General features: G+C 46.6%; 1 protein-coding gene across 2 annotated transcripts in view; it reads right to left on the minus strand.

Moving 5' to 3' along the window:
- Positions 1–11,011: 11,011 nt before the first annotated feature.
- NR6A1 (nuclear receptor subfamily 6 group A member 1) overlaps positions 11,012–23,087 on the minus strand; it is a 174,273-nt gene continuing 162,197 nt past the window's right edge. For both annotated transcript variants that reach the window (XM_024762789.1, XM_024762788.1), the window contains exons 8-10: positions 18,189–18,310; positions 13,327–13,479; positions 11,012–11,362 (exon numbers count right to left, since the gene is read on the minus strand). In XM_024762789.1, the coding sequence (XP_024618557.1) occupies positions 11,274–11,362; positions 13,327–13,479; positions 18,189–18,310 (364 nt within the window). In that variant the 3' untranslated portion in view covers positions 11,012–11,273. The remainder of the gene's footprint in view (positions 11,363–13,326; positions 13,480–18,188; positions 18,311–23,087) is intronic.

The following is a 23,087-nucleotide window of genomic DNA, read 5'->3' on the forward strand; positions in this document are numbered from 1 at the left end:
CATCCCAATCACCCTGGATGTTTACTGACATCCTCTTCCTCTGTGCTGTCCCCTCTGCCCTCACCCTTACTGGATGAGGCATGCTGGGAGTGCAAGGCCCTAACGCAAAAGTGCTTCCTATTTGCTTGGTTCCCTATTAACCTTTCCACACCTGTGGTCAGTCACCTCTCTACCATCCTGGGAGGTAGGTAGTATTTTCCCCTCACCTTCCATGAACAATATTTGAGAGATAAGGAAACTCAGGCTCAGAGAGATGAGGCATCTTCCCAAAGTCACAGAACAAGGGTGTGATGGAATCAGGATTCAAATCTAGGCAGTGGGAGTCCAGAACCTGGGCTTTCAGACAGAGTCCTCTCCACTCTGCTGGGGCCCCTGGGTGGCCTATTTGTCCTTTCCTTCCAGCTCCAGCCCAGGTTGTCCCAGGCCATGAGACCCAACCAGAGGGGAAGGAGAAGGGGTGTAGTCCTGAACCAGGCTCCCTCCTCCCTCCCTCCCCAGGCAAACAAAGCCCAGGATCTCCTTCTAAGTGGGGACTTTCCCAAAGTGCCAGGCCTATTTCCTGGAGGTGGAACAAGGAACAAACAAACCAGAGACCCAGAAACTGAAATGGAGAAGAGAAAAAACCATCAGGCTGGGGTTGGGGTACAGTGTAGAAAGAAAGACAGAAAAAGAGAGAAGGCGTGGAAAGAATGAGGCAGAAAATGAGTGAGAAAAGGGAGACCCACTGACAGCGTAACAGATGCAGAGATGGCCAGAGAGAGAGACAGACAGAAAGAGAAGAGAGGAATGGGGGGGTGGAGAAGGAATGAGACAAGAAATGGGAGGGAGGGAGGGGGAGAGAGAGAGAGAGAGAGAGAAACTGGCTGAAGCAGAGAATGAGAAAAGAGAGGGGCAGGGGCCCTGAGCTCGAAAGAGAGAGCGTGTGGATATGAAGACCCCTTGCAGGGCAGTGGAGGGGGTGGGGCTGCTGGCAGCAGCCGAGGCAGTTTCCGCTGCACCCCTTATCAGCCTGCTGCCAGATGTTCAGATCCGATGCCAATGTCAGAGAAGTCCATAGTGCCGGGTCAAGGCCGTGGCCGGCGGGAGCCTCAGCTGCAGTGTGGGGAGGGGGGCCGGGGGACGGCAAAAGACCTGCTTGCTCTTCTCCCTCTGCCTCATGGCTCTCGGGGCTGGACCACCTGGTGAGGGTGGGAGAGACCAGGTGCCTCTGGGGGCTACTTTTCTAGTCTGAGAGCAAGGATTTGTGGAGGCAACGTGGGGCTCCTGGCAACACGTGGAAATGTAAGCACATGGACGTGCACATAGGCTCACACACGTGCATGAGTGTGCAAAGCCACATGGGGACAAATCACAGTCCTGCTGAGCTGCTCCATGACAGCGCCCCTGTGCTGGAGGCCTGCTCTGCATGGTTGGCTTAGAGACCACCCCCGCCCCCAGCCCCCTTACCTGAGCCAGGGCTGCAGCCAGAGCTGGAGAAGTGAGACTCTGGCTGGCGGTGTTCCCAGGGCACCCCGCTCTTCTCTGAATGGCAATCTGCATGCCCTCGCGGGCTAGGCTGAGGGTCCTGAGATCTTCTAGACTGTGAGGCCTGGTTGAGACCCTCAGGAGGAGATGCAGGAGATGGGTGTGGGGTAGGCTGGGGCCGCAGCCTTGGGCCGGGCCTCTCCGCCGCGCTTCTGGAGCATGCAGCCGCAGCTGGCCCTTCCTGGGGTAGTTTATCTTACAGTGCACGCGCTTGGCCCTCAAGGGGTGACCCAGCCTTGCTCCCCACATTCCTCTTCAGCCATGCAGCCGGTGGGCCCCCACAGCCCTGAGACAGAGCCTGTACTTGGAGGTGGTCGGGAGCAACCACTCAGAGACACCCCACTGCCCTCTTGGCCCCAGCCCTTTGCAGCTGTCTCTCTGCTTTTGTCTCTGCCAGTCAATCTGTGTCTATCAGTTTTTGCCCCTTTCTCTGGGAATTATCCCAGTTTTTCTCTCCCTAAGGTCCTTGAGTGGGACCAAGTCTGGGGATACCTCTGCTCTTCTTTCTGGCTCAGAGTAGCCAGCCTCAATGGGAAGGTATAGGAGAAATCAGGCTGCGGGCAAGGATCCTGGGCAAGTGAAGGCCTTAGACTTGTAATGGGTGAACCGGGACAGCCCAAGCAGCAGAAGTCCAGACCCCCTCCCACCCACCTGCTAAGAGACAGCCCAGATAATGGACACTGATCAGGGCCTGGAGCTGGTGGGCTCCCCCATGTATTAGCAAAGACTGTGGGGGCGGGGATGTAAGAGGAGGAAGCTGGGGCTGGAGGTCTCGGCCTGAGAGCCTCCTTCCTGTTTGTAGGGAAGTGACTGCCTCAGAAAGCTGCTTAGGGAAGAGGAGGGAGGCCATGGTGACTTCCGGGAAGCTGGCCAAGGGCCCGAGGCCACCCTCCCTGTGCCCACATGGGGCCTGCCGGCCCTGGCTTAAAATAGTGCCGTTCCTCCACTGCTGCTGCCAGATGCCAGCCCAGAACCCAAAGGACTGCTGCTCCTGCTCCTGGCAGAGGCCTAGAGCAGAGGGGACTCAACCACCTACCTAACCCTCCCCAGACTGAGGCTGGAGGCTGTGTCTTGAGAGAGAGAGAGAGAGAGAGAGAGAGAGAGAGAGAGTGTGTGTGTGTGTGTGTGTGTGTGTGTGTCAGGGGCAGTTGCATTGAAAGCAGGGGTTCCTGGTTCAGAAACCCTGGATTCAAGTCTCGATTCAAGACTGACCAGCTGTGAGACTTTGAGCTGGTCCACCTTGTCTCCTTGAGCCTCAGTTTCCACTTACATAAAATAGGGTGAGTGTCTGACTTTCAACCTAAATGAGGCCACATATGTAGACCCTGCAGAACCATGCTAAGCATACAGTAGACACAAAAAATGTGAGTTCCCTTTGCCTCTCTTCCTGGCTGTGCCTCAAAGTCCTCAGCCTGAGGAAGGGCCTCCTTGAAGCTTTCCTCAGTTCCTACACTGCTCCTAGGACTAGGTGTTGAATAGGGAAGGTCTGTGGAGAGGGAGCTTGCAGGGAGGGCAAGGATGGGGCCGTGGTCTCCATGGTGAGACTTGTTGCCAAGGGAACAAGACTCCAAGAGCCCTGGGTCTGACAGTTGGGCACTTTTGCCACAGGATCTGAAAGAGGCTGATTACCACTGTGGACCTAAAACCTGGGTGGGCAGCCAGGCCAAGTCAGAGAGGGGGCTTCTGGCTTTTCTGGGTTTCTGCTATTGCAGTATGAGGGGTTGCAGCTCCCCTCACACAGCTTCCTTTTATGGACTGACTTCATTGATCCCCTACTTTGAACCAGCTATAGTGAATCCTCCTTAAACCTCCAAGATACAAGCACTGTCAACTCCATTTATCTGACAGGGACAGTGAGGATCAGAGAGGTATCTATCTGGGCCAAAGCCACATATGACTGGAAAAGGAAAGAGCTGGAATTAGAACTCAGGTGGTGAGACCCCTGGTTGATGTGTATGCTGTCACACAATCTGCCTGAGGAAAATGATCCCCAAGAGAGAGCTCCATGTAGCCACATCCAATCTCATCCTAACACCCTCCCCTGCCCACCATTTCTGGGGGTTTCTGGCTTCAGATTCTGACAACCCAGAGCTGCCAGCATGCCCTGTTTCCTCCTCAGTTAAATAGAGATGATCTTACCTCAGAGGGTTTGCATAAGAATAAGGGTCTCTGTAGATCCTAGTAGAAGGCACTCAATCAGTGCTGGTTTTTATTCATTCCTGAGGTTACATACAAGTTATGTAAACTTAGGCACATTACTCCCCCTTTCTGGGCCTTTGTTTTCTTATCTGTAAAATGGGATCATTATAGCATCAACTTCATAGGGTTGAGGAATCAGTAATCAAATGCACATAAAATGCTTACTAGCACAGCACTTAGCCTTGCTCTATATGTGTTAATTACTTTATTATTCTTTACTTCCAGGTTATTGCCTGGCACTCAAAGAAACCAAAAGTTCAGCATTAGTTAAGTAGAAATTTATAAATTTAGAGCAGTGTCCTAAATTTTATTCCACGGAACACTGTCCCAACAGAATTTTAACAGGAGGAAAGAATGGTCCATGGTCAAATACTTTTGGTAGACCCTGAGCTAAACAAAATTAAAGTTTTCTTTAGGTAGGACTTCTCAAAGCCTTTAATATGCCAGGGAAGGTTGGGAACCAATAAGAGGAAGGTAAAGTGAGTGCAGTATTTCCCAGATTTTCGGCAGCAGAACTCCTACTTCTCTTTCCATGGAGACACCTGCAGGTTCTCTACGTTCTGATAAACCACAATTTGGTGTCTGTAGCATTCTACATATATTTGGGACAGCGCTGCTTTTCAGATCAATTTGGGTCTGTTCATTCACCTCTTATAGAAATTAATCCTTTATTAGTTTAATAGAGCTTTGTTTTGTTAATAGCAAAAAGTTCAACCAAAGGCCATGCCTGAGCTTTGTTACAAACTCCAGACATTCATATTCAGCACTATTTGAGTTGCTAAGGCCCATCACGGAGGAAGCCTGTTGTAACTTTGGTATCAGATAGACCTGGATTCAAAAGCCAATTCTGTCACTTACTCGTGTGTCATTTTAGGCAAATGGCTTAACTTCCTGGAGCCTCAATTTGCTTATGAGTAAAGCGGGGCTGAGACCTATACCTTGCAAAATCGTTACGAGGATTACAGGAGCCAAGGCATGTAAAACACCAATCCTAGAGCCTGGCACTCACGTACTAGGCTTTTAGCAAATATGTTCCTTGCACCTCTGTGTCTTATCTGTCCCCTCTTGTGGGGCAAAAAACAATCTACTAATTAGTTCTGCAGCATTTCCTTTATTCTAAAACCATCTCTTTCAAACCTCAAGGGCTCTCTGGTCCCTTGTGCTGGAGGAGCCTGAGGTATGGGAAGGCAGCTGGGCTTCCCCTCATTTTCACACATGGGATTTAACAGAACTTGATCAGACTCCTCAGCCTTTAGCTTTCCAAACTGAGCTTTCATCTTTCCTATCTGTCTTCAAATAACCCTCAACCCAAACTTTGCCACTTCTCTGATCGTAGGAACAACAGGATTACAGGACAGTTGGGCAGATCTAGGTTCAAGTCAAGACTCTGCCACTTCCTGTGTGACTTTGGGCACATCCCTTGACCTCTCAGAGCTTCCATTTTCTCAGCTCTAGAAATCCTCATCTATTTTCTGGAAAAACAGGTATTAACTGGTTGGACCATAGTGACATACAGGCAGGCCACCCACCAGCACACTGCTGTCACTGAGATTTAGCTCTTTCCTGAGATTTAGCAGATGGTTTTCCTTCCTCTAACTCCTGAATGTGGCATTCAAGGCTCCAAGTCCTTCTCCAGCCTCAACTCTTGCAAAAACCTCCCATCTGCCACCATTCCTGCCATGGCAGAACCCTGTTATGTCTGAATATTCTATATGTTTCTGATTCACAGCTGGGCCTTCAAACATGTTGTTGACCCCTCTCTGACTTGGTCTATCCTCCTCTGTCTGTCTGGTGACTTTCTTCAAGGCCTACCTTCAACACTCATCTGTGAAGCTCTTCCTGAGTCCCATGACCTCTCCTCTCAGAGACTCCATTTTCTCAGCTCTAGAAAACCTCATCTATTTTCTGGAAAGGCAGGCATTAATTGGTTGGACCACAGTGACATAAACGTCCATACACATCCCCATATACATCCTTAATTACAATCCTGATGCCACTGTACTGCAAAGGTCTGAGTTTGCCTCTCCTGCTAGACTCAATTCCTCTAGTTGTGCCACTTTCTGGCTGGTTAGTCCCTTACCCTCATTTAACCTTAGTTTCTTCATTTACAAAATAGAGGTAGTAATTCTTGAAGTTCAAGGAGGTTCAGGTTTGTGAGAAGTCCCAACACACTGCCTGGCACACAGAGCAGGCACTTCAGTCAGTATTGGCTCACTGATTCAAACAGTTCTGAGAGATCTCTCTCTGCCAGACTCTCTCAGCAATAGGAAGTAGGCGAGTGTCAGCTACAAGCAGAAGCAATTGGTCTGAAGGCACACCCAGCACCTAAGGACAACCCATTGTCCCTCCTCGGAACCCCAGACACGCTTCACAAACAGATGCCATGTGCAGAAGGATTCACATTTATTGGTTCAAATACAGTACCTAACATTTTCTAAACATGCATTTCACACTAATTGGTCACATTTCCACAGGTAGTCAATTCACAGAAAAGGACCCATCCCTTGCCAGATGGCAGGGTGGGAGGTAGCAGAGGGCCTGGGTAGCAGAGCCTGCCAACTATCACTTGGTCATGCAGGATTGATGGAGCCAGGTTGGCGGGCAGCCCTTGGCCGGCCCTTTGGGGACAAGGGCTCAAAGACATCCTGTTTACTCGACTCCTATACAGGACTGTGGGTAGAGGTGGGCCTCGGGTAGGCAGCCCAGGGGAAGGCTCATGGATGCACATGCCACCAGAGCTCCTGAGGGTGGTGTCACGGGAGGTGGTGCTCCCTGTGCCTTGGATCATAGGAAGGAAATGGAAGCCTCTTCAAGGGGGTGGCTAGTCCCTGGCTGGGCAGGTGGGAAGGACTCCCCAGACATGGCCCAGACATTACAACACAGCCACAAGCCCCTACTGCAGGCCTGGGATGGCAACATAGACAAAAACACCAACACCCCAGGGCAGGCGGGGTTTCTTTCCTAACAGAAACATGTAAACAGAGCAGGAGCTACAGTATTCTTTTCCCACAAGATTCCTCAGAGAGGAATAGACCAGGATGTCACTCAAGAGGTAGTTTTTTTTTTTTTTTTCTTTTTCATGGAAATTTGAGTCAACAACATTATCACCTATTATAAGACATTTCAGAGAAAGAAAACAATGGTCACCAAAGGGCAAAAATGATCCTTTGGCTGGCAGGGCTGGCTCTCAGATTTGGAAGACTAGCCTCCACCATTAAGACAACTTTTTTCTTGGGCTCGAAGCAAGCTCTGGCCTGATTCACAGCTTCCATTTGAGCCTGCAACTGATTCCTGAGCAGGCTGTGGCCCATCGAGGGCCACAGGCCCAGAGAAGGGAGGCCAGATGGGGACTGGATTAGGCAGAGGGACCAGGCATCTTGTGAGCCGGTAGTGGCAGGGTCACTGTGGCTCATGTTGCAGGACAGCCATAATTCTTCAAGTCTCAAGGGAGCCCAGCTCTGGCCAAAGAGGAAGCCCCAGCATCTTTTCTGGGGGCACTGCCTCTGAGGAAACAGTCCAGGTCTGGATCCCAAGCCCAGAAAAGAAGCTGTTGCTTGTGGTAGCCAGGAGAGGGGTTTCTGGGGACCCTGTAATTAAATACACATCCCTGAGCTGTGGTCCTAGAAACCCTTGCCTCAAGGCTAACCAGTTTCCAGCACCTGGTGGAATGATTGCCGTTTCTTATCCTGAGACACAGATAAAACATCATTTCACAGACACTGGACATAGATGCTTCAAGCTGAGGGAAAAGGGAGGAATGATCAACTGCAAAGGCAGAGGGGAGTGCAGGGGGACTCTCATGGATCAAGTTGGGGAAAGTAAGAGTGGTAGGGTTTTTGTTTAGGTTTTTTTTTTTAATTTTTTTTTTTTTTTTACTTTAAAAAAAATCAAAGAAAAATTTAAAGTTTAATAAAAGGGCTGGTCTAAAAGACTGGATTTCTTAAAACAACTGCAAAATTTTAAAAAGCAACAAGGAAAAAAAGACATAGACCAGGGGCCCAGAGCTAAAGACTTGGAACCACTGCTCAACTTCCTGCCCTGCTGGGAGGCCAGAGTCCCTTTACTTTGGCCAACCTTGGACATGGCCTACATGTTACCCATACTGGGTTTGTCTGTCTGTCTCTGTCTGTCCCATTCCCCAGTAAATTGAGAACAAACAAAGGTAGGATATGGGCAGGAGAGCAAGGCAGCTAGCTCAGAGAGCCCAGGGCTTTAAGGACCTGGTGACACACTGGCCACGGCAGGACTCTCTTCCCTCATAGGGGGTGGCAGGTGAGAGGCACGGCGCTGTGGAGAGGGTGACTGTGATGATGCCATGGAGACCCCTCAGTTCCCTCTATCCCTCCTCCTCTGGATCTGGGGAATAGGACAGAGGTTCTTGCCTGCTGCTTTCTGTCCCTGGAGGTTTGCCCACCTCACTTACGGATCAGGCCTGGCTGGGGGGCTGGGTATCCTCTGAGCCAGATGGAGTGCTTTGAGACAGGTTCTGGGGAGTTTCTCCAGACTGAGGGTAAGACCACCAAGCCTTGTGAAAGACTCCAAAAGTCTACAAAGGAGCCATAGAGCATGAGTTGTAGGTGAAGTTCCAAGATTCCAAACTTCTGTCTTGGGTCAAGAAAACATTCAAAGGGAAAGGAAGGGAATAGCTTGTACGTTTAAACGCAGTGCAATGAGGTGGGATTCTCCTTTACCACACAGCCTTCAGGGTCATATTTTTATGGTGGAAAAATTCTCACTCAAAGTGAATGCTGCTGGTGGCAGGGGATCAGAGAGAGGACAGAAGGGAGGGGAATTACAGACAACATGCACAACTTTTTTCTTTTCCACTAGCAAAAAGGCTACCTGTTAACCAAACATCATGGGAAGAAAGGCAAAACATAAACACATCAAACCTCCCCCTCCAACCTTTCTCTGTGTCCTTCAAACTGAATTCACAAATACATCTAGTGGCTGACCTAATGTCTCCACACTGCTAGCTACACTCCTACCTTCCTCTCATAATACCTGAGTTTGCGACGCAACACAGTCACTTTACCCTGTTTAAAAAAAGCCCACGTCATAAAAGGACTGGGTGCAGAAGACATTAAAGGTGGTCCACAGGTCAGGCTCCAGCTCGGAACACAAGGCCACTTGGCTCAGAGATTCTGCAGGGCTCTCAGCAATGAATGGGCTCTTTGTTCTTGTGGAATCTGCTGCAAACATTTGTAAAAATGGATTTGTACAATGGCAACTTGCAGAACCTTTCCCCCACTCCACAAATTAACAACTTGCTCTGTTTAATGCTGCATTATCAAAGAGACATGTTGCTGCCTCATGGAGAGCAGTTCCCTGTGACTCCCAACCCAACCAGTAAAATGCTTAATTTAAGAGAAAAGCAATTTCAAAAAATAATAATAATTTGGCCGATGGAAATCTAGCAAAGAAAGATGCAGCACATAAGAGCCATCCTGGAGAAGGGGTCTCTGATATGTGTATCTTCCCCTACCTTGAGGAAAGCGGCTCGGAGTCTGACCTGTAGCCAAAGAGTGTGATCTAGTTGGTTAAATAAAAGAGCAGAAAAACAAAACTATTGTGAATTTAGAAATAAACAAATGCACACACACAAATCTTCCCACTGACATGTGAAAAACATTCTGGTTGGCGCTTTTCCTGAGGACCACGTCTCTTCTTTTTCTTTTCCTTTCTCAGAGCAAATGGGGAAACGGCACTGGGAAGTAATGCTCTGAGTTTTAGATCCATCAAGGGATAAAGTCATCACTCTGCTGGTACCCGTAACATTTCACCGGAAAGAAAAAATTACAATCCGACACGGACTACCCGATATGCACACAATGTGGTGGCCCTCTGAGTAAGTGTGCTAGGCTGAGCTGGGAAGAGAGCAAACAGCCTTTGACTAAACAGGCAAAAGGAGGTCCTGTAGGCCCCTCAAGCCTAGCCAGGGATGTACCCAGCTAACTGGCCTGTCTGCTGCATTGGCTGTGGGAGGTACGTGGGTTTAGGCAGGGACAACTGCTGTAGTAAGGCAGAGAAGGGAAAAGCACCTGAAAGAGTCCCATGACAGACCTTGTGTGACTGCTGGCCAAAGCCAAGAGGGTAAGGAACATTTCCCAGGACTAGGTGGCGCAGGTAGTGAAAGAACAAGGGGTCCAGGCCATACCTGCAGAGGGGGCAGCCAGGCCTTTAGGAACATGAGGTAGTTTAAAGCCCCCCTTCCCTTCCAGAAGCTTTGGACTCCAGCCCTCCAGACCGTGGTCAGTCAGGCCACTGATAACTCTAAGGGGCAGCTGGGCCACTCTGGATCTTGGGCTTACTATTCTGAAGAAACCTGGTTTCATTTTGGGAGAGATTAGGAGAGCATGGAGTAGAATGTAGGAACAAAAATTCTGGTCAGCAGATGGGTGAATGATCCTTCCAGCTGTTTGGAAAAGAGACTGCAGTTTCAGATTCAGATCTGGAGGTGGAATGGGATGGGGTGGGGAGAGAAACAGGGAACTCCAAAAGAGGAGTGTTTATGCTATTAGCAGTCTGGCCTTTGTCCCACTACTCTTTGAAGGTGAAAGGAGAGTAAATCAGTAGTGGGCATCAGGATTCTGGACATGACATTCTGAACTCACCTGTTCTTTTCAAAGGGCCAATAGGAAGTCAAGTTTATAAGGGAGAGGCAATGAGTCTAAGGAAAGTAAGGAAACTAGGTAGCTGTGAGCCCCAAGGGAGACCGTAGGCAAATCCCAAGGATTAGCTTACCGCTAGGGCTTTGCCTAGGTAAAAAGGTGACAGTGGCAGAAATTAGTAGTGGTCGTATGGATGGTGGGGAGGGGAGGCCCCACAGTGTGGTGTGAGAGAAGAAACCCTTCTCCCTGAGGACTCGTCTGGAGGGAGGACACCTAACTTAGATTTGGTCACTGTGCCCAACTCTCAGCTTTCATGCTTTCCAAAGAAAAGAGATAGCTAAATCCTCATCTCTTGTCCTGTTCCCAATGTCTCACCCACTTTGCTTAGTAAACCTCCTAATACCACTTTCCCTTTTATGGTGTGCTCTCTTACCTGGTAATTCTGTAGCTAGAAAAAGGCAGTTTGCTCTCTGACAGACAAACGTATGAATCTGCTGAGAACATGTGGAAAAAGTAGGGTTGGTCACACCCCTCCCTTTCCAATGAGGTAGTCATCTTTGTCAATATTATGGAAATAGTCATCTCAGCCCCATCCCACCCTCTCCCTCAAAATACAAAAGAACTATCTCTAAACAATGACAACACTGTAACATTAAACATCTTCACATTCTGTAAACTGCAAGGAAATGCATCGGCTGCATTCACACAAAAGCATGTGCATCATGTTGAAGGCCATACATTCAACTCTGTCGTGAAATAAATATATAGAAAAATGAGGTTAAAAAAACAAGACAAACAAACAAAAACTCTTTTGCTATGGAGGCAACTGGCAAGGCTGCTCCACAGCCTCCATCTTGGTCTCTCTGGCTCTTTCTTCCGGAGCCTGTCCTGCCCACCCCAGGCCTTGCCATTGGCCTGAGGAGGGGTGCTGGGGACAGGTCACTCCTTGCCCACACTTGTCTTGCAGGAATGCAGCACCACCTTAAAGAGGAGGGGCAGCTGCTCCAGGGGTACATTCACCATCTTTCCTGGGAAAAGGCAGAAAAAGAAGAGTTAGCCGTGGCCACTAGTAGAAGGGCGTGTTTGCCTCCTCTTGGGCTGGTGAAAGAACACTGCCTTTTCTAGTGACTGGGGCGAGGAAAGTGCCACGAGTTATTACAAAGGTAAAACAGACTGGGCTAACATCCTATTACCCAGACCTATTTTGGTGCCTTAGGGAGTCCAGTAATGGTGCAAGCTCTAATTATTGCTACTATCCAAAGAATACTGAACTCTATGCTAGGTGTTTAAATACATTATTTCATTTAATTCTCACAGTATTTCTGTATGACAGATTTTACTTTTTATCCCCATTTTACAGATGAGGAAATCTGAAACTGAAAAGTATTCCTAGATGTCCTCTTAGAGCGAAAATAACGAGAAACTTATATCCTATTTCATTTCCTAGTAGATTCTTAAACTAGCATTCTATAAAATACTGCTCTTCAGAATAGTATAATGGGTTAATAAAACGTAGCAAGGAAAAAGGAGATGGGATTTACAGGGGCAAATAAATTGAGAAGTTCAGGGTTAAAACAGGTTTTTTTTTTTTTATTGGCAGATTTCTAAGAGCACTCAGTATGCTAATATACTGTGTAAATATGAGGCTATAGTTCTTCTCCCTGACAGAACCCTACAGTCACCTGGTAATTTTTTTTTTTAAATACTGATGACCAGGCTCCACTCCATATCAATTAAGTCAGAATCTTTAGAGGTGCAGCGCAAGAATGGATATTTTTTAAAAGCTTCCCAGGTGATTCCAAGGGCTGTCACTGTCAACCCAGCTCTGTGGGGGAGAGTGGGGTATAATTATTGACCTGTATTTCACAGAGCACCTGATTAATATTTTGCTTGGTAGAACATAGTTTTAAAAATGCTGAGACATACACTATCAAAACACTCCTAAAATTCCAATCGTTTATTTAAGTCCAGTTCACACCTCCTAGATTACTTTGTGGCCCAAAAAGTAAAATTTGATTTTATCAGACTGAAAATTTTTTTCCTTCAAAATTGTACTGCTGAATTTTACAGGAACAATCTCAGCCCAGAGGTCACATTTCTGAGCTGCCCCTCAGTATGTGCTAGATAACTATAAACAAGAATCTTTACCAAATGAAGTAAAGCAACAACAAAAGCCAGGATTTCATGTTGAAATGGACCTATTTAAATGTCAAGAAGCTCAGAAAGGGGTTAAGACCACAAAACAACTAAAACAAAAATTCCTGGGGCTTCCCTGGTGGCGCAGCGGTTGAGAGTCCGCCTGGCGATGCAGGGGACACAGGTTCGTGCCCCGGTCTGGGAAAATCCCACATGCCGCGGAGCGGCTGGGCCCGTGAGCCATGGCCGCTGAGCCCGCGCGTCCGGAGACTGTGCTCCGCAGCGGGAGAGGCCGCAGCAGTGAGAGGCCCACGTACCACAAAAAAAAAAAAAAAAAAAAAAAAAAAAAATTCCTTTATGAACACAGGATTTTTGAGAATTATTTTAAAGATATCACTTTTAATGAAAGATCCTCAAAAACCTATAGGCAATTCTATGAAATAAAATCAATTAAAACATTGAGATATAGTTAGTTCACATGCCATAAAATCCACCCTTTTAATGTATATAATTCAGGAAATGACGTTAATTTGAGAAACTCTGAGCTTCTTTCCCCATCCATAGAATGGCCATAATATCACCAACCACCAGTCCTGCAGAAATTGAGATTAAGTGATATCAGGTCACAAAGGATCCTGCACATCACAGGAGCTTAGGAAATGTTAGATTCTCTTCCCTACAAAGGGAAAACAAACTTCTCATTATAATATAACTTTTCTGAGGGCAGGGGTAGTACCTCTTTTATTGAGCTGGTGATAGGCCTGGCATCAGCATCCTGAAAACATTGCTTTCCTCATTCCCTTCACAAGTTAAGAAAAGCAAGGAAGGGTTGGAAGCCCAGGACCCAGAATGTTACCTGCAATATAGCGAATCTCAGGTAAGCACATCATGAGGTCAGGAAAACGGTTCGGCTGATGTGTATATTTATATTCAGTGAAATCCTGGCAAATGTACCAATATCGTTTGTTCAATTGTTCCAGCTGTGAGGCACTGGTCAGACCCCTGATATCTGTGAAAAAACCACAGGAAATGGGAGGGGCTTTATAATGTGGAAGAAACACTGGCTCCTTGAATATGTGTATCTTTCAATGAAAAGTTATTAAACATTGTCTCAACAGGGGATCTTCTCTGTTTCTGACAGGGAGGAACAAAAGCTCTGGGTCAGGGAAGAGAAATAAGATAAAGGAAAAAATTATCAAGGACAATCACTAGACTGAGCCCCCTGAGGGCTAGGCTTATCTTTCTCAACTCTGTACCCAGCTCCCAGCACAGGGCTTGGCACACATGGGCACCAGTGGATGTTGAACAACTAACTGAATAATCTACCTTTCCCAATTTATCCTTCACAGTATCTTTAAATTTGCTCTTTGCTGGAACCATTCAGAAATCTTCACGTTTCTACATACAATTACACATGGTATCCTATGTGCTTCTACTCATACTATTCTACCTGGGCCACTGGTATTCTACTGGGTCACTCCAGTTTTTTTTTTCTGTGTATATCTTGTTTTATTGTGCTTTGCTTTATTGCACTTCACAGATATTGCATTTTTTACAAATTGAAGGTGTCTGGCAACTCTGCACCAAGCAAGTCTATCAGTGTCATTTTTTCCAATGGCATTTGCTCATTTCGTGTCTCTTTGTCACATTTTGGTAATTCTTGCAATATTTCAAGCTTTTTCATTATTATTAGATTTGTTATGAGGATCTATGATCAGTGATCTTTGATGTTACTATTTTAATTGTTTTGGGGTGCCACAAACCGCGCCCGTATGAGACGGTAAACTTAATTGATAAATGTTGTGCATTCTGACTATTCCGTTAACTGGCTGTTCCACTGTCTCTCTCCCTCTCATCGGGCCTCCCTATTCCCTGAAACACAACAATATTGTAATTAGGCCAATTAATAATCGTACAATCGCATGTAAGTGTTGAAGTGAAAGGAAAAGTCACATATCTCTCACTTTAAATCAAAAGCTAGAAATAATTAAGCTCAGTGAAGAAGGAATGTCAAAAGCCGAGACAGGCTGAAAGCTAGGTCTCTTGTGAGTTAGCAAAGTTGCGAATGCAAAGGAAAAGTTCTTGAAGGAAACTAAGAGCACTACTCTAGTGAACACACAAATGATAAGAAAGCAAAACAGCCTTATTGCCGATATGGAGAAAGTTTGAGTGGTCTGTATAGATCAAACCAGCCACAACATTCCCTTAAACCGAAGCCTAATCCAGAGCAAGGTCCTAACTCTCTTCAATTCTATAAAGGCTGAGAGAGGTGAGGAAGCTGCAGAAGAAAAGTCTGAAGCTAGCAGAGGTTGTTTCACGAGATTTAAGGAAAGCTGCTATCTCCATTAAAGTGTGAGGTAAAGCAGCAGTGCTAATACAGAAGCTGCAGCAAGTTACCTAGAGATCTAGCTAAGATAATTAAAGAAGATGGCTACACTAAACAACATATTTTCAATGCAGACGAAACAGCCCTATATTGGAAGAAGACACTGTCTAGGACTTTTCATAGCTCGAGAGAAGTCAATGTCTGGCTTCAAAGATTCAAAGGACAGGCTGACTCTCTTGTTAGGGGCTAATGCAGCTGATGACTTTAAATTGAAGCCAATGCTCATTTACTGCTCCGAAAATCCTAGGGCCCTTAAGAATTACGCTAAATCTACTCTGCTTGTGTTCTATAAATGGAACAACAAAGCCTGGATGACAGCACTTCTGTTCACAACCTGGTTTACTAAATATTTCAAGCCCACTGTGCAGACCTACTGCTCAGAAAAGAAGATTCCTTTCAAAATATTACTGCTCACTGACAAAGCACCTGGTCACCCAAGAGCTCTGATGGAGATGTACAATGAAATTAATTTTGTCTTCATGCCTGCTAACACAACATCCATTCTGCAGCCCATGGATCAAGGAGTAATTTCAACATTCAAGTCTTTCTATTTAAGAAATACATTTCCTAAGGCTATAGCTGCCCATAGATAGTGACTCCTCTGAAGGATCTGGGCAAAGTAAACTGAAAACCTTCTGGAAAGGATTCACCACTCTAGATGCCATTCATGATTCACTGGAAGAGGTCAAAATATCAACATTAACAGGATTTTGGAAGAAGGTGATTCCAACCCTCATGGATGACTTTGAGGGGTTCAAGACTTCAGTGGAGGAAGTACTGCAGATGTGGTGGAAACAAGAGAACTAGACAGAATGAGAAGTGAAGTCTGAAAATGTGACTGAATTGATGCAATCTCATGATAAAACTTTAGCAGATGAGGAGTTGCTTCTTATGGATGAGCAAAGAAAGTGGTCCCTTGAGATGGAATCTACTCCTGCTGAAGAAGCTATGTGAAGACCGCTGAAATAACAACAAAGGATTTAGAGTATTACATAAACTTAGTTGATAAAGCAGCAGCAGGGTTTGAGAGAACTGACTCTAAATTTGGAAGGAGTTCTACTGTGGGTAAAATGTTCAAACAGCATTGCACGCTACAGAAAGTTTGTTCATCAAAGAAAAAGTCAATTGATGTGGCAAATGTCACTGTGGTCTTATTTTAAGAAATTGCCACAGCTACCCCAACCTTCAGCAAGCACCACCCTGATCAGTCAGCAGCATCAACACTGAGGCAAGGGCTTCCCTGGTGGCGCAGTGGTTGAGAATCCACCTGCCAATGCAGGGGACACAGGTTCGAGCCCTGGTCTGGGAGGATCCCACAAGCGGCAGAGCAACTGAGCCCGTGCGCCACAACTACTGAGCCTGTGCTCTAGAGCCTGCAAGCCACAACTACTGAGCCTGCGTGCCACAACTACTGAAGCCCAAGTGCCTAGAGCCCGTGCTCCGCAACAAGAGAAGCCACCGCAATGAGAAACTTGCGCACCTCAACGAAGAGTAGCCCCCGCTCGCCGCAACTAAGAAAGCCCACATGCAACAACGAAGACCCAATGCAGCCAAAAATAAATTTAAAAAATAAATTAAAACAAACAAAAAAAAACAACACTGAGGCAAGACCCTCCACCAGCAAAAAGATTACAACTTGCTGAAGGCTCAATGATGGTTAGCATTTTATAGCAATATTTTTTTTGAGGTATGTACTCTTTTTTTAAAAATAAATTTATTTATTTATTAATTTATTAACTTTTTGGCTGCGTTGGGTCTTCGTTGCTGTGTGCGGGCTTTCTCTAGTTGTGGTGAGCGGGGACTACTCCTGGTTGCAGTGTGTGGGCTTCTCATTGCGGTGGCTTCTCTTGTTGCGGAGCACAGGCTCTAGGCACACGGGCTTCAGTAGTTGCAGCACGTGGGCTCAGTAGTTGTGGCTCGCAGGCTCTAGAGCGCAGGCTCAGTAGTTGTGGCACATGGGCCTAGTTGCTCCGTGGCATGTGGGATCTTCCCGGACCAAGGCTCGAACCCGTGTCTCCTGTTGCATTGGCAGGGGGATTCTTAACCACTGCGCCACCAGGGAAGTCCCCTGTACTCTTTTTTAAGACATAATGCTACTGCACGCTTAACAGATCACAGTATAGTATAAACATAACTTTCACAGGCACTGGGAAACCAAAAAATTCATGTGACTCACTCTATTGCAATATTCACTTTATTGTGCTGGTCTGGAACCAAACCTGCAATATCTCCAAGGTACGCCGGCAGACGTCTCTCTCATTCTCATATATGTATATAAATATTATATAGTGTGTTCATATACATATAAACACACACAATCCCCCTTTTTCATATATAGAATATAAATATTCTATACATAAATCTTACCCAGCCTTTGAGGCCCAGATCTCAGATTTCTGGTCCTCCAAGTAGTTGTTACTGATCTCCCCCTCCATTTGAGGCTCAAGCAATGTAACAAGTGCCATCAGAATGTATACTTCTTGAGGCCAGAAACCTGGGATCTAATTTATTTCAATGTCTTTAATGCTCAACACAGGGCCTGGCGCAAGGGAGGCACACAGAACACCAGATAAATGCATGAAAGGTGCAGAAGCAAGAGGAAGAGGTCAGTATTGAGGGAGGAGTAGGCAAAGAGGAGGGGATCAAGAGTCTCTGGACTAGGAAACTGAATACAGGAACACAGCATTTTCAATGTCGTAGGCCGCAAAACAGCCCAGCCCCACTCTGAGAGTAGAGTACTCATACGCTACTCTGGAAGAAAGGGAACACAAATTCTCCTTGCATACTCTGCTTACCAGCAGCTACCAAGCGCCGCTCTGCAGGTAACAGTCCATGTAAATCACACCCACCACTCTTCAAATTAAAGCCATGCTTGATATGGGTGTGTGTTTTGTGCACCCCCGCTCTGCCCTGAAGGGGCCCGTCAGCCTGTCACAGATTCCTTATCTCTAGCAGTTTCATCAGTCACTCTGCTCTTCTTCAGTCACTGGTAAACTTGGTGCATATTTTAAATGACGCATGTACTGTCCTTGATGTCTGTGTTTAAATGCATTAAAACTGACTAAACAAAGCAAATCCTCTTCCTTCCTCTATGAGTTATAGAGGCTGTGGCATTCAGGTTTGAAGAAAAAAATCCAAACCATGCTCTGTGCTATAGTGGGGCAGAATGATGATGAGGGCAGCACAGGACTTCCAAGATCGGTACCCACATGGTGTGACAGATTGTGTGACAGTCTTGAGGGTAAAGGGGGAAGGGGTGAAACATGAAGGCAAAAGGGCAAATATTCACTGACCAAAAAAAAAGTCTTTTCTTCCCACCCCCAGTTACTCACCTTGATTTAGGAAGTTAATTGCTTTCATGCAAGCATACTCCTCATTGCTCACTTTTAGCTGATGGAACTTGTGATACAGGTAGATGAGCCGCTCAATCACCTCCATTCCTTCATCACTAAATCTGGGGAACAGACACCGGTGTTAATAATGGGCTCTGTTACCAGTGGAGATAATGGAAGGGAGACAGAAGTCACCTACAGCTCCTTAAGGCAGCTAAGATAGGAAAGAGGTTGAGCTTGGGGGAAATGGAATCCAGACACATTTGTGAAAGACAGGTGAATCCATGGTTTGTCTAGAGGCCAAGGCAGCTCATACGAGCTGCTCTTCCCCAGGTCAGTTGGGGTCAATCAAATCTAAGTTCAAATCCAGCTCCATCACATACAAGCTATGAGACCTTGGGAAAGTCCTCTGACCTCTCTAAGCTTTGAGGACCTCCTCTGTAAAATAATGCTTGCCTGCTTGGGGTAACAAGGGTCACGGGGGTTTGGGATGTAAATGTAGAGAAGTATGACATCGTTAAGATACTGCTGTTGTTGCGATGCAGCCTGTAGTAACAATGGCAGCTACCATGGTGACTCTATGTGAGCTACTGCCACAATGAAGAAAAAGCTGCTGATTGTATTTAAGTTCACTGTTTCCAGCATGGCTGAGGTTATGTACAGTGAACATTTTTACTGGTATCCCTTGACTTCAGCTAGAGAGGGAGGGAGGGAAACATAAATTGAGCCTCCATGTCATGCCAGTTTCTGTGCTGGGCACTTTATGTGCATTATCTCATTTAGTTTTCTCAGCCCTACGTGCTAGGTGAGATTATAATCACCATTGTACAGATGAGAAACTGAAGTTCAAAGAATAGAAGGGACTGGTCCACAAGCACACAGCTGGTTAGTAGCAGAGCTAGAACCTTGAACCTGGGCTAACTCCCTAAGGCCTTGATTTTCTCAATATCTGAGGTAGCATCCATTAGCAGAGAAGACTCAATGCTGACCATGCTGCTTTTTTTTTTTTTTAATGTTTTGTCTTTCAGGAGTGTTTTTTTTTTTTAATTTTAATTTTATTTATTTTTGGCTGCATTGGGTCTTCGTTGCTGCACGCGGGCTTTCTCTAGTTGCAGTGCACAGGCTTCTCGTTGCGGTGGCTTCTCTTGTTGCAGAGCTCAGGCTCTAGGAGCGCGGTCTTCAGTAGTTGTGGCACACGGGCTCAGTAGTTGTGGCTCACGGGCTCTAGAGCGCAGGCTCAGTAGTTGTGGTGCGTGGGCTTAGTTGCTCAGCGGCATGTGGGATCTTCCCAGACCAGGGCTCGAACCCATGTCCCCTGCACTGGCAGGTGGATTCTTAACCACTGTGCCACCAGGGAAGCCCCCATGCTGCTTTCTTTGGATTAGGAGTTAATTCCTTGGGGAAGCACCAAGTTTTAGGCAAAGGAGCCCTAGGCTGGGGGACTAATACTCTGCGTCATAGTGGGTAATATCTTATACCAGAAATGGAGATACTCCCAAACCAAGGAGGCAAAGGCTTAGTGGGGAAATAGTTTATAAAAGCTGGGGTCAGGCCCAGCATCCACTCTTCTAGGTGTTCCAGACAGGCCTCTGATGCAGCTGAGTCACAGAGAGATGCTTAGCCTCAGAGTTGCTTCCTGGTGACTTGTTCAGATCAGGGTACTACAGCCCCATGCTAGGCAAGAAGCCCCTATCTGGGTAGGGTCCAGAACTCCTGGGAATGTACTACTGCTGTCTGGGTCCTATTGCTTTCTGTGTTGACTGTGAAGGCTTCGCAAGGGCTTGGCTTCCTGGCCAGGCAGGACATTTTCTCTTCCCTTGGGGAAAGCCTGGCTCCTGTTGGGGCCAGAGGCACCTGTACTTCTCAAGCACCAGGGGGAGCCACAGCAGCAGCTACTTGCAATCCGGAGCCCTGACCCTCTGGGTCCCAGTTTGCTAGTTTGAACTACCATGTTTCTCTCTGCTCCTGGCCCAATGGCTTTTACAACTTTATTAATACGTTCTCAGATTGGCTGATAGACACATTTACATTTAATAACCACTATAATAACCATACCTATTATTCTACCATTTGTTGAGTGTTTGCTACTTGCCAGGCCCTTTGTTAAATATTTTACGTACATCATTTCATTGGATACTTCCAATAAATCCACAAAAAAGGATACTATAATCCTCTTTGTACACTTGTGGAAACAAAGGCTCAGAGAGGTTATTTACTGTGCCCTTATTGTATTCTTACATTTTACCCTCCTGATAATCTGTGAGAAAAGTAATATCACCTTCATGTTAGGGAAGAGGAAGCAGAAGAGATGCCTTCTCCAAAGTTTTAAGTGAATAAAACAAATTAGTGGTGGTGGGGACAAGGTTTAAACCCAAGTTTTCTCATTCCAAGTCTGTTGCTTTCTCAGCACTACACGGTCCATTCCCTGACTGTCTTGTTCTTAACTGGCAACTGGGAAAGGCTACCACATGCTACCACAGGGGATACCTCAGGAGGTCTGTGTTCCCAGAGCAACTCAGCTCAGGGCCCAACCCAGAGTGAGTGTCGGACTCGCTGCAGTGCACAGAACTGCCCCTCCGCTGCCTCCATGATGCTGAGACCTGCAGGAAGCAGTATGCCTGTGAGTGAAGATCACTCCTCATCACAGTACTTTGTCAGCTACTTCTGTTCTTGCGAGGGAAAAGGTCTTTACTAAAAATGCCCATCAGTATCTGTTTGGAAGGGTGGGGAAGAGATGGGATGGGGTAGGGCTTAAAAAAGGAGGATGCAGCAGTGTCAGCATCTGTCTGGTGGCCGAGCAGCATAGCAAGTAAAGATAACACTCTCTCCCCTCATCAGTAACCTCTTGCCGCAAGCGCTCACTCTGGCTCTGCAGAACCTGCAGGTGTGTGGCTACCAGCCAGACCCCTAGACAGCAATGCTAAACCTATTCCCAGTTGAGTCTTGACCTGAGGGACACAAAGGAACTCCCACATGCCTGGCCTGAGTATATGACCCAGATCTGCCCTCTCTCTTGGGGAGAGCACATACCCTCTTTCCCAAGCTTCCTAGGATAGGCAACCAGCATGGACCCCTGGCAGCCAGCCCAGCAGCCCCCACTCAATCTCCACAGCCTGACTGCAAAGATTTCCTCCACACCCCGCATCCCGCCCCTTGATAAACAAATTGTTCTCTGTTCCATGGGCCTGCTTTCTCCTGCAGCCGTGCCTCCTCCACATCTGCCCACTCCACAGTTCTAACGCCCCTGTATTCCCTGTCTACAAATTATCAACATTCAAAGCCTGAAAGTTGGACAAACACACCCATTCTTCTTCTAGGTTACCATTACACAAGCATGTTAGGACAAGGAAAACATTCCTGCCAGGATCCCCCAAACCACTGGACCATTCAGTCAGCAATTGAAGCTGACACTGTGTAAGTTATGTCCCATTAAGGGGGCTGAAAGGCCCAGTTGTCTCTTTTTCACTCATCTAAATGCACCTACTCCCAGAAGTAGTCATCAGCCACATCCTTAGAGGAACTGCCATCTTAGCACCCACATATAGACTCCAAGGTGAAAAGTAAGACTGCAGCTCCAGGACACATTCCAGAAAGTCAAACTTTTGAGAAGGCTGAAAAATTTAGTAATGGTAAAGAATCTGGGCTTTAGAGCACAACAGATCTAGATGATAATCTCAACTCCATCTCTTAGCTTTAGAGCCTTGAGTTTTCACCTCTCTGAACCTCATGCTCCTTCCTCATGTGTGGAACAGGGTTAATATTAGTACAGTCTCTTAGGGATGTGGTGAGGACTAAACAAATGTTTGCAAAGCACTTAAGAGGGAATTTGGCACAATAAACAGTCTATAATTGTTAGCTACTATCATTATTAACAGCAGCAGCAGCATCACTCGTGTTATCAGAGCAAAAAGAAAAGACTGTGTTTCCTGAACCTTACAGCTAGGGTCTTAGCAGGGAAGCTGTGAGGCAACTTTCCAGAGATCTGGCAGAAATGGAGCTAGTGTTCACGAGATAGAAGTGTCCATTAAAGCCCATCTAGTGCAAGGCATCTTCTCCTAAGAGTGAAGGAGTCTTGATTAGGGCCAGGAGCAGTCACTGGCTGGTGCTACAATCTGCTTTAAATCAAATTCACCCGGCTCACTGTCTGATAACAGCCTGATTAAGGAAAATGGGCACCATAAATTTGATTCAATATTTGAGAAGAGAAAAGGAGGTGGTCATGTATCATCTGGGAAAAGTCTTTCATGACAGCAGGAACTCGCTTGCACTCAACAGTTGTGAAAAAGTAAAGGCATTTTGTGGGAGTGGGAGGAATGCCAGAGTAGGCAAGGTAGGGAAGAGCTGTGGCCAATTACAGACTCCATGCTCTCCACAGTCTGGGGACTGCCTCACAGTGATGAACCTGATTCCAAAGGTTCTCGTACTTCCATTTCCTCTGGCCTCCTGGGCAGTTCCACATGCATCTCAGACTCAACAGACCCCAAGTCAAACTCAGAGCGGCTCATCTCTCAACCTGTTCTTCCCAGGCTCCATTATCTTCGCTAAGAGAATTGGTGTCCACCTGCCTGGCAGTATCCCCAACTTTTCCACTCACTGAGGTCCCACTGACTTTACCTCCTTGTCATCTCTTAACTGTGTGCTGCCCTCTCTATTCCCATCGTCACTGCTGCCTTGTCCAGGACTTGTATATTTTTACCTGGGCTATGGAACAGCTTCCTACACAGCCACTGTCTTCTAGCCTTGTCTATGCAATCCATCCTGAACTTTATAGCCACAGGGATCTTTCCAAAATGCAACTTGACATGTAATTGCTCTACTTAAAAATGTCCCATGACTTAATACTATTCACACAATAAAATCCGAGTTTTTTTGATTAGCATTTGAGCACCTTCATGACTC

This window comes from Neophocaena asiaeorientalis, unplaced genomic scaffold, assembly GCF_003031525.2.
Source record: "Neophocaena asiaeorientalis asiaeorientalis breed wild unplaced genomic scaffold, Neophocaena_asiaeorientalis_V1.1 scaffold78, whole genome shotgun sequence".
Classification (NCBI taxonomy): domain Eukaryota; kingdom Metazoa; phylum Chordata; class Mammalia; order Artiodactyla; family Phocoenidae; genus Neophocaena; species Neophocaena asiaeorientalis.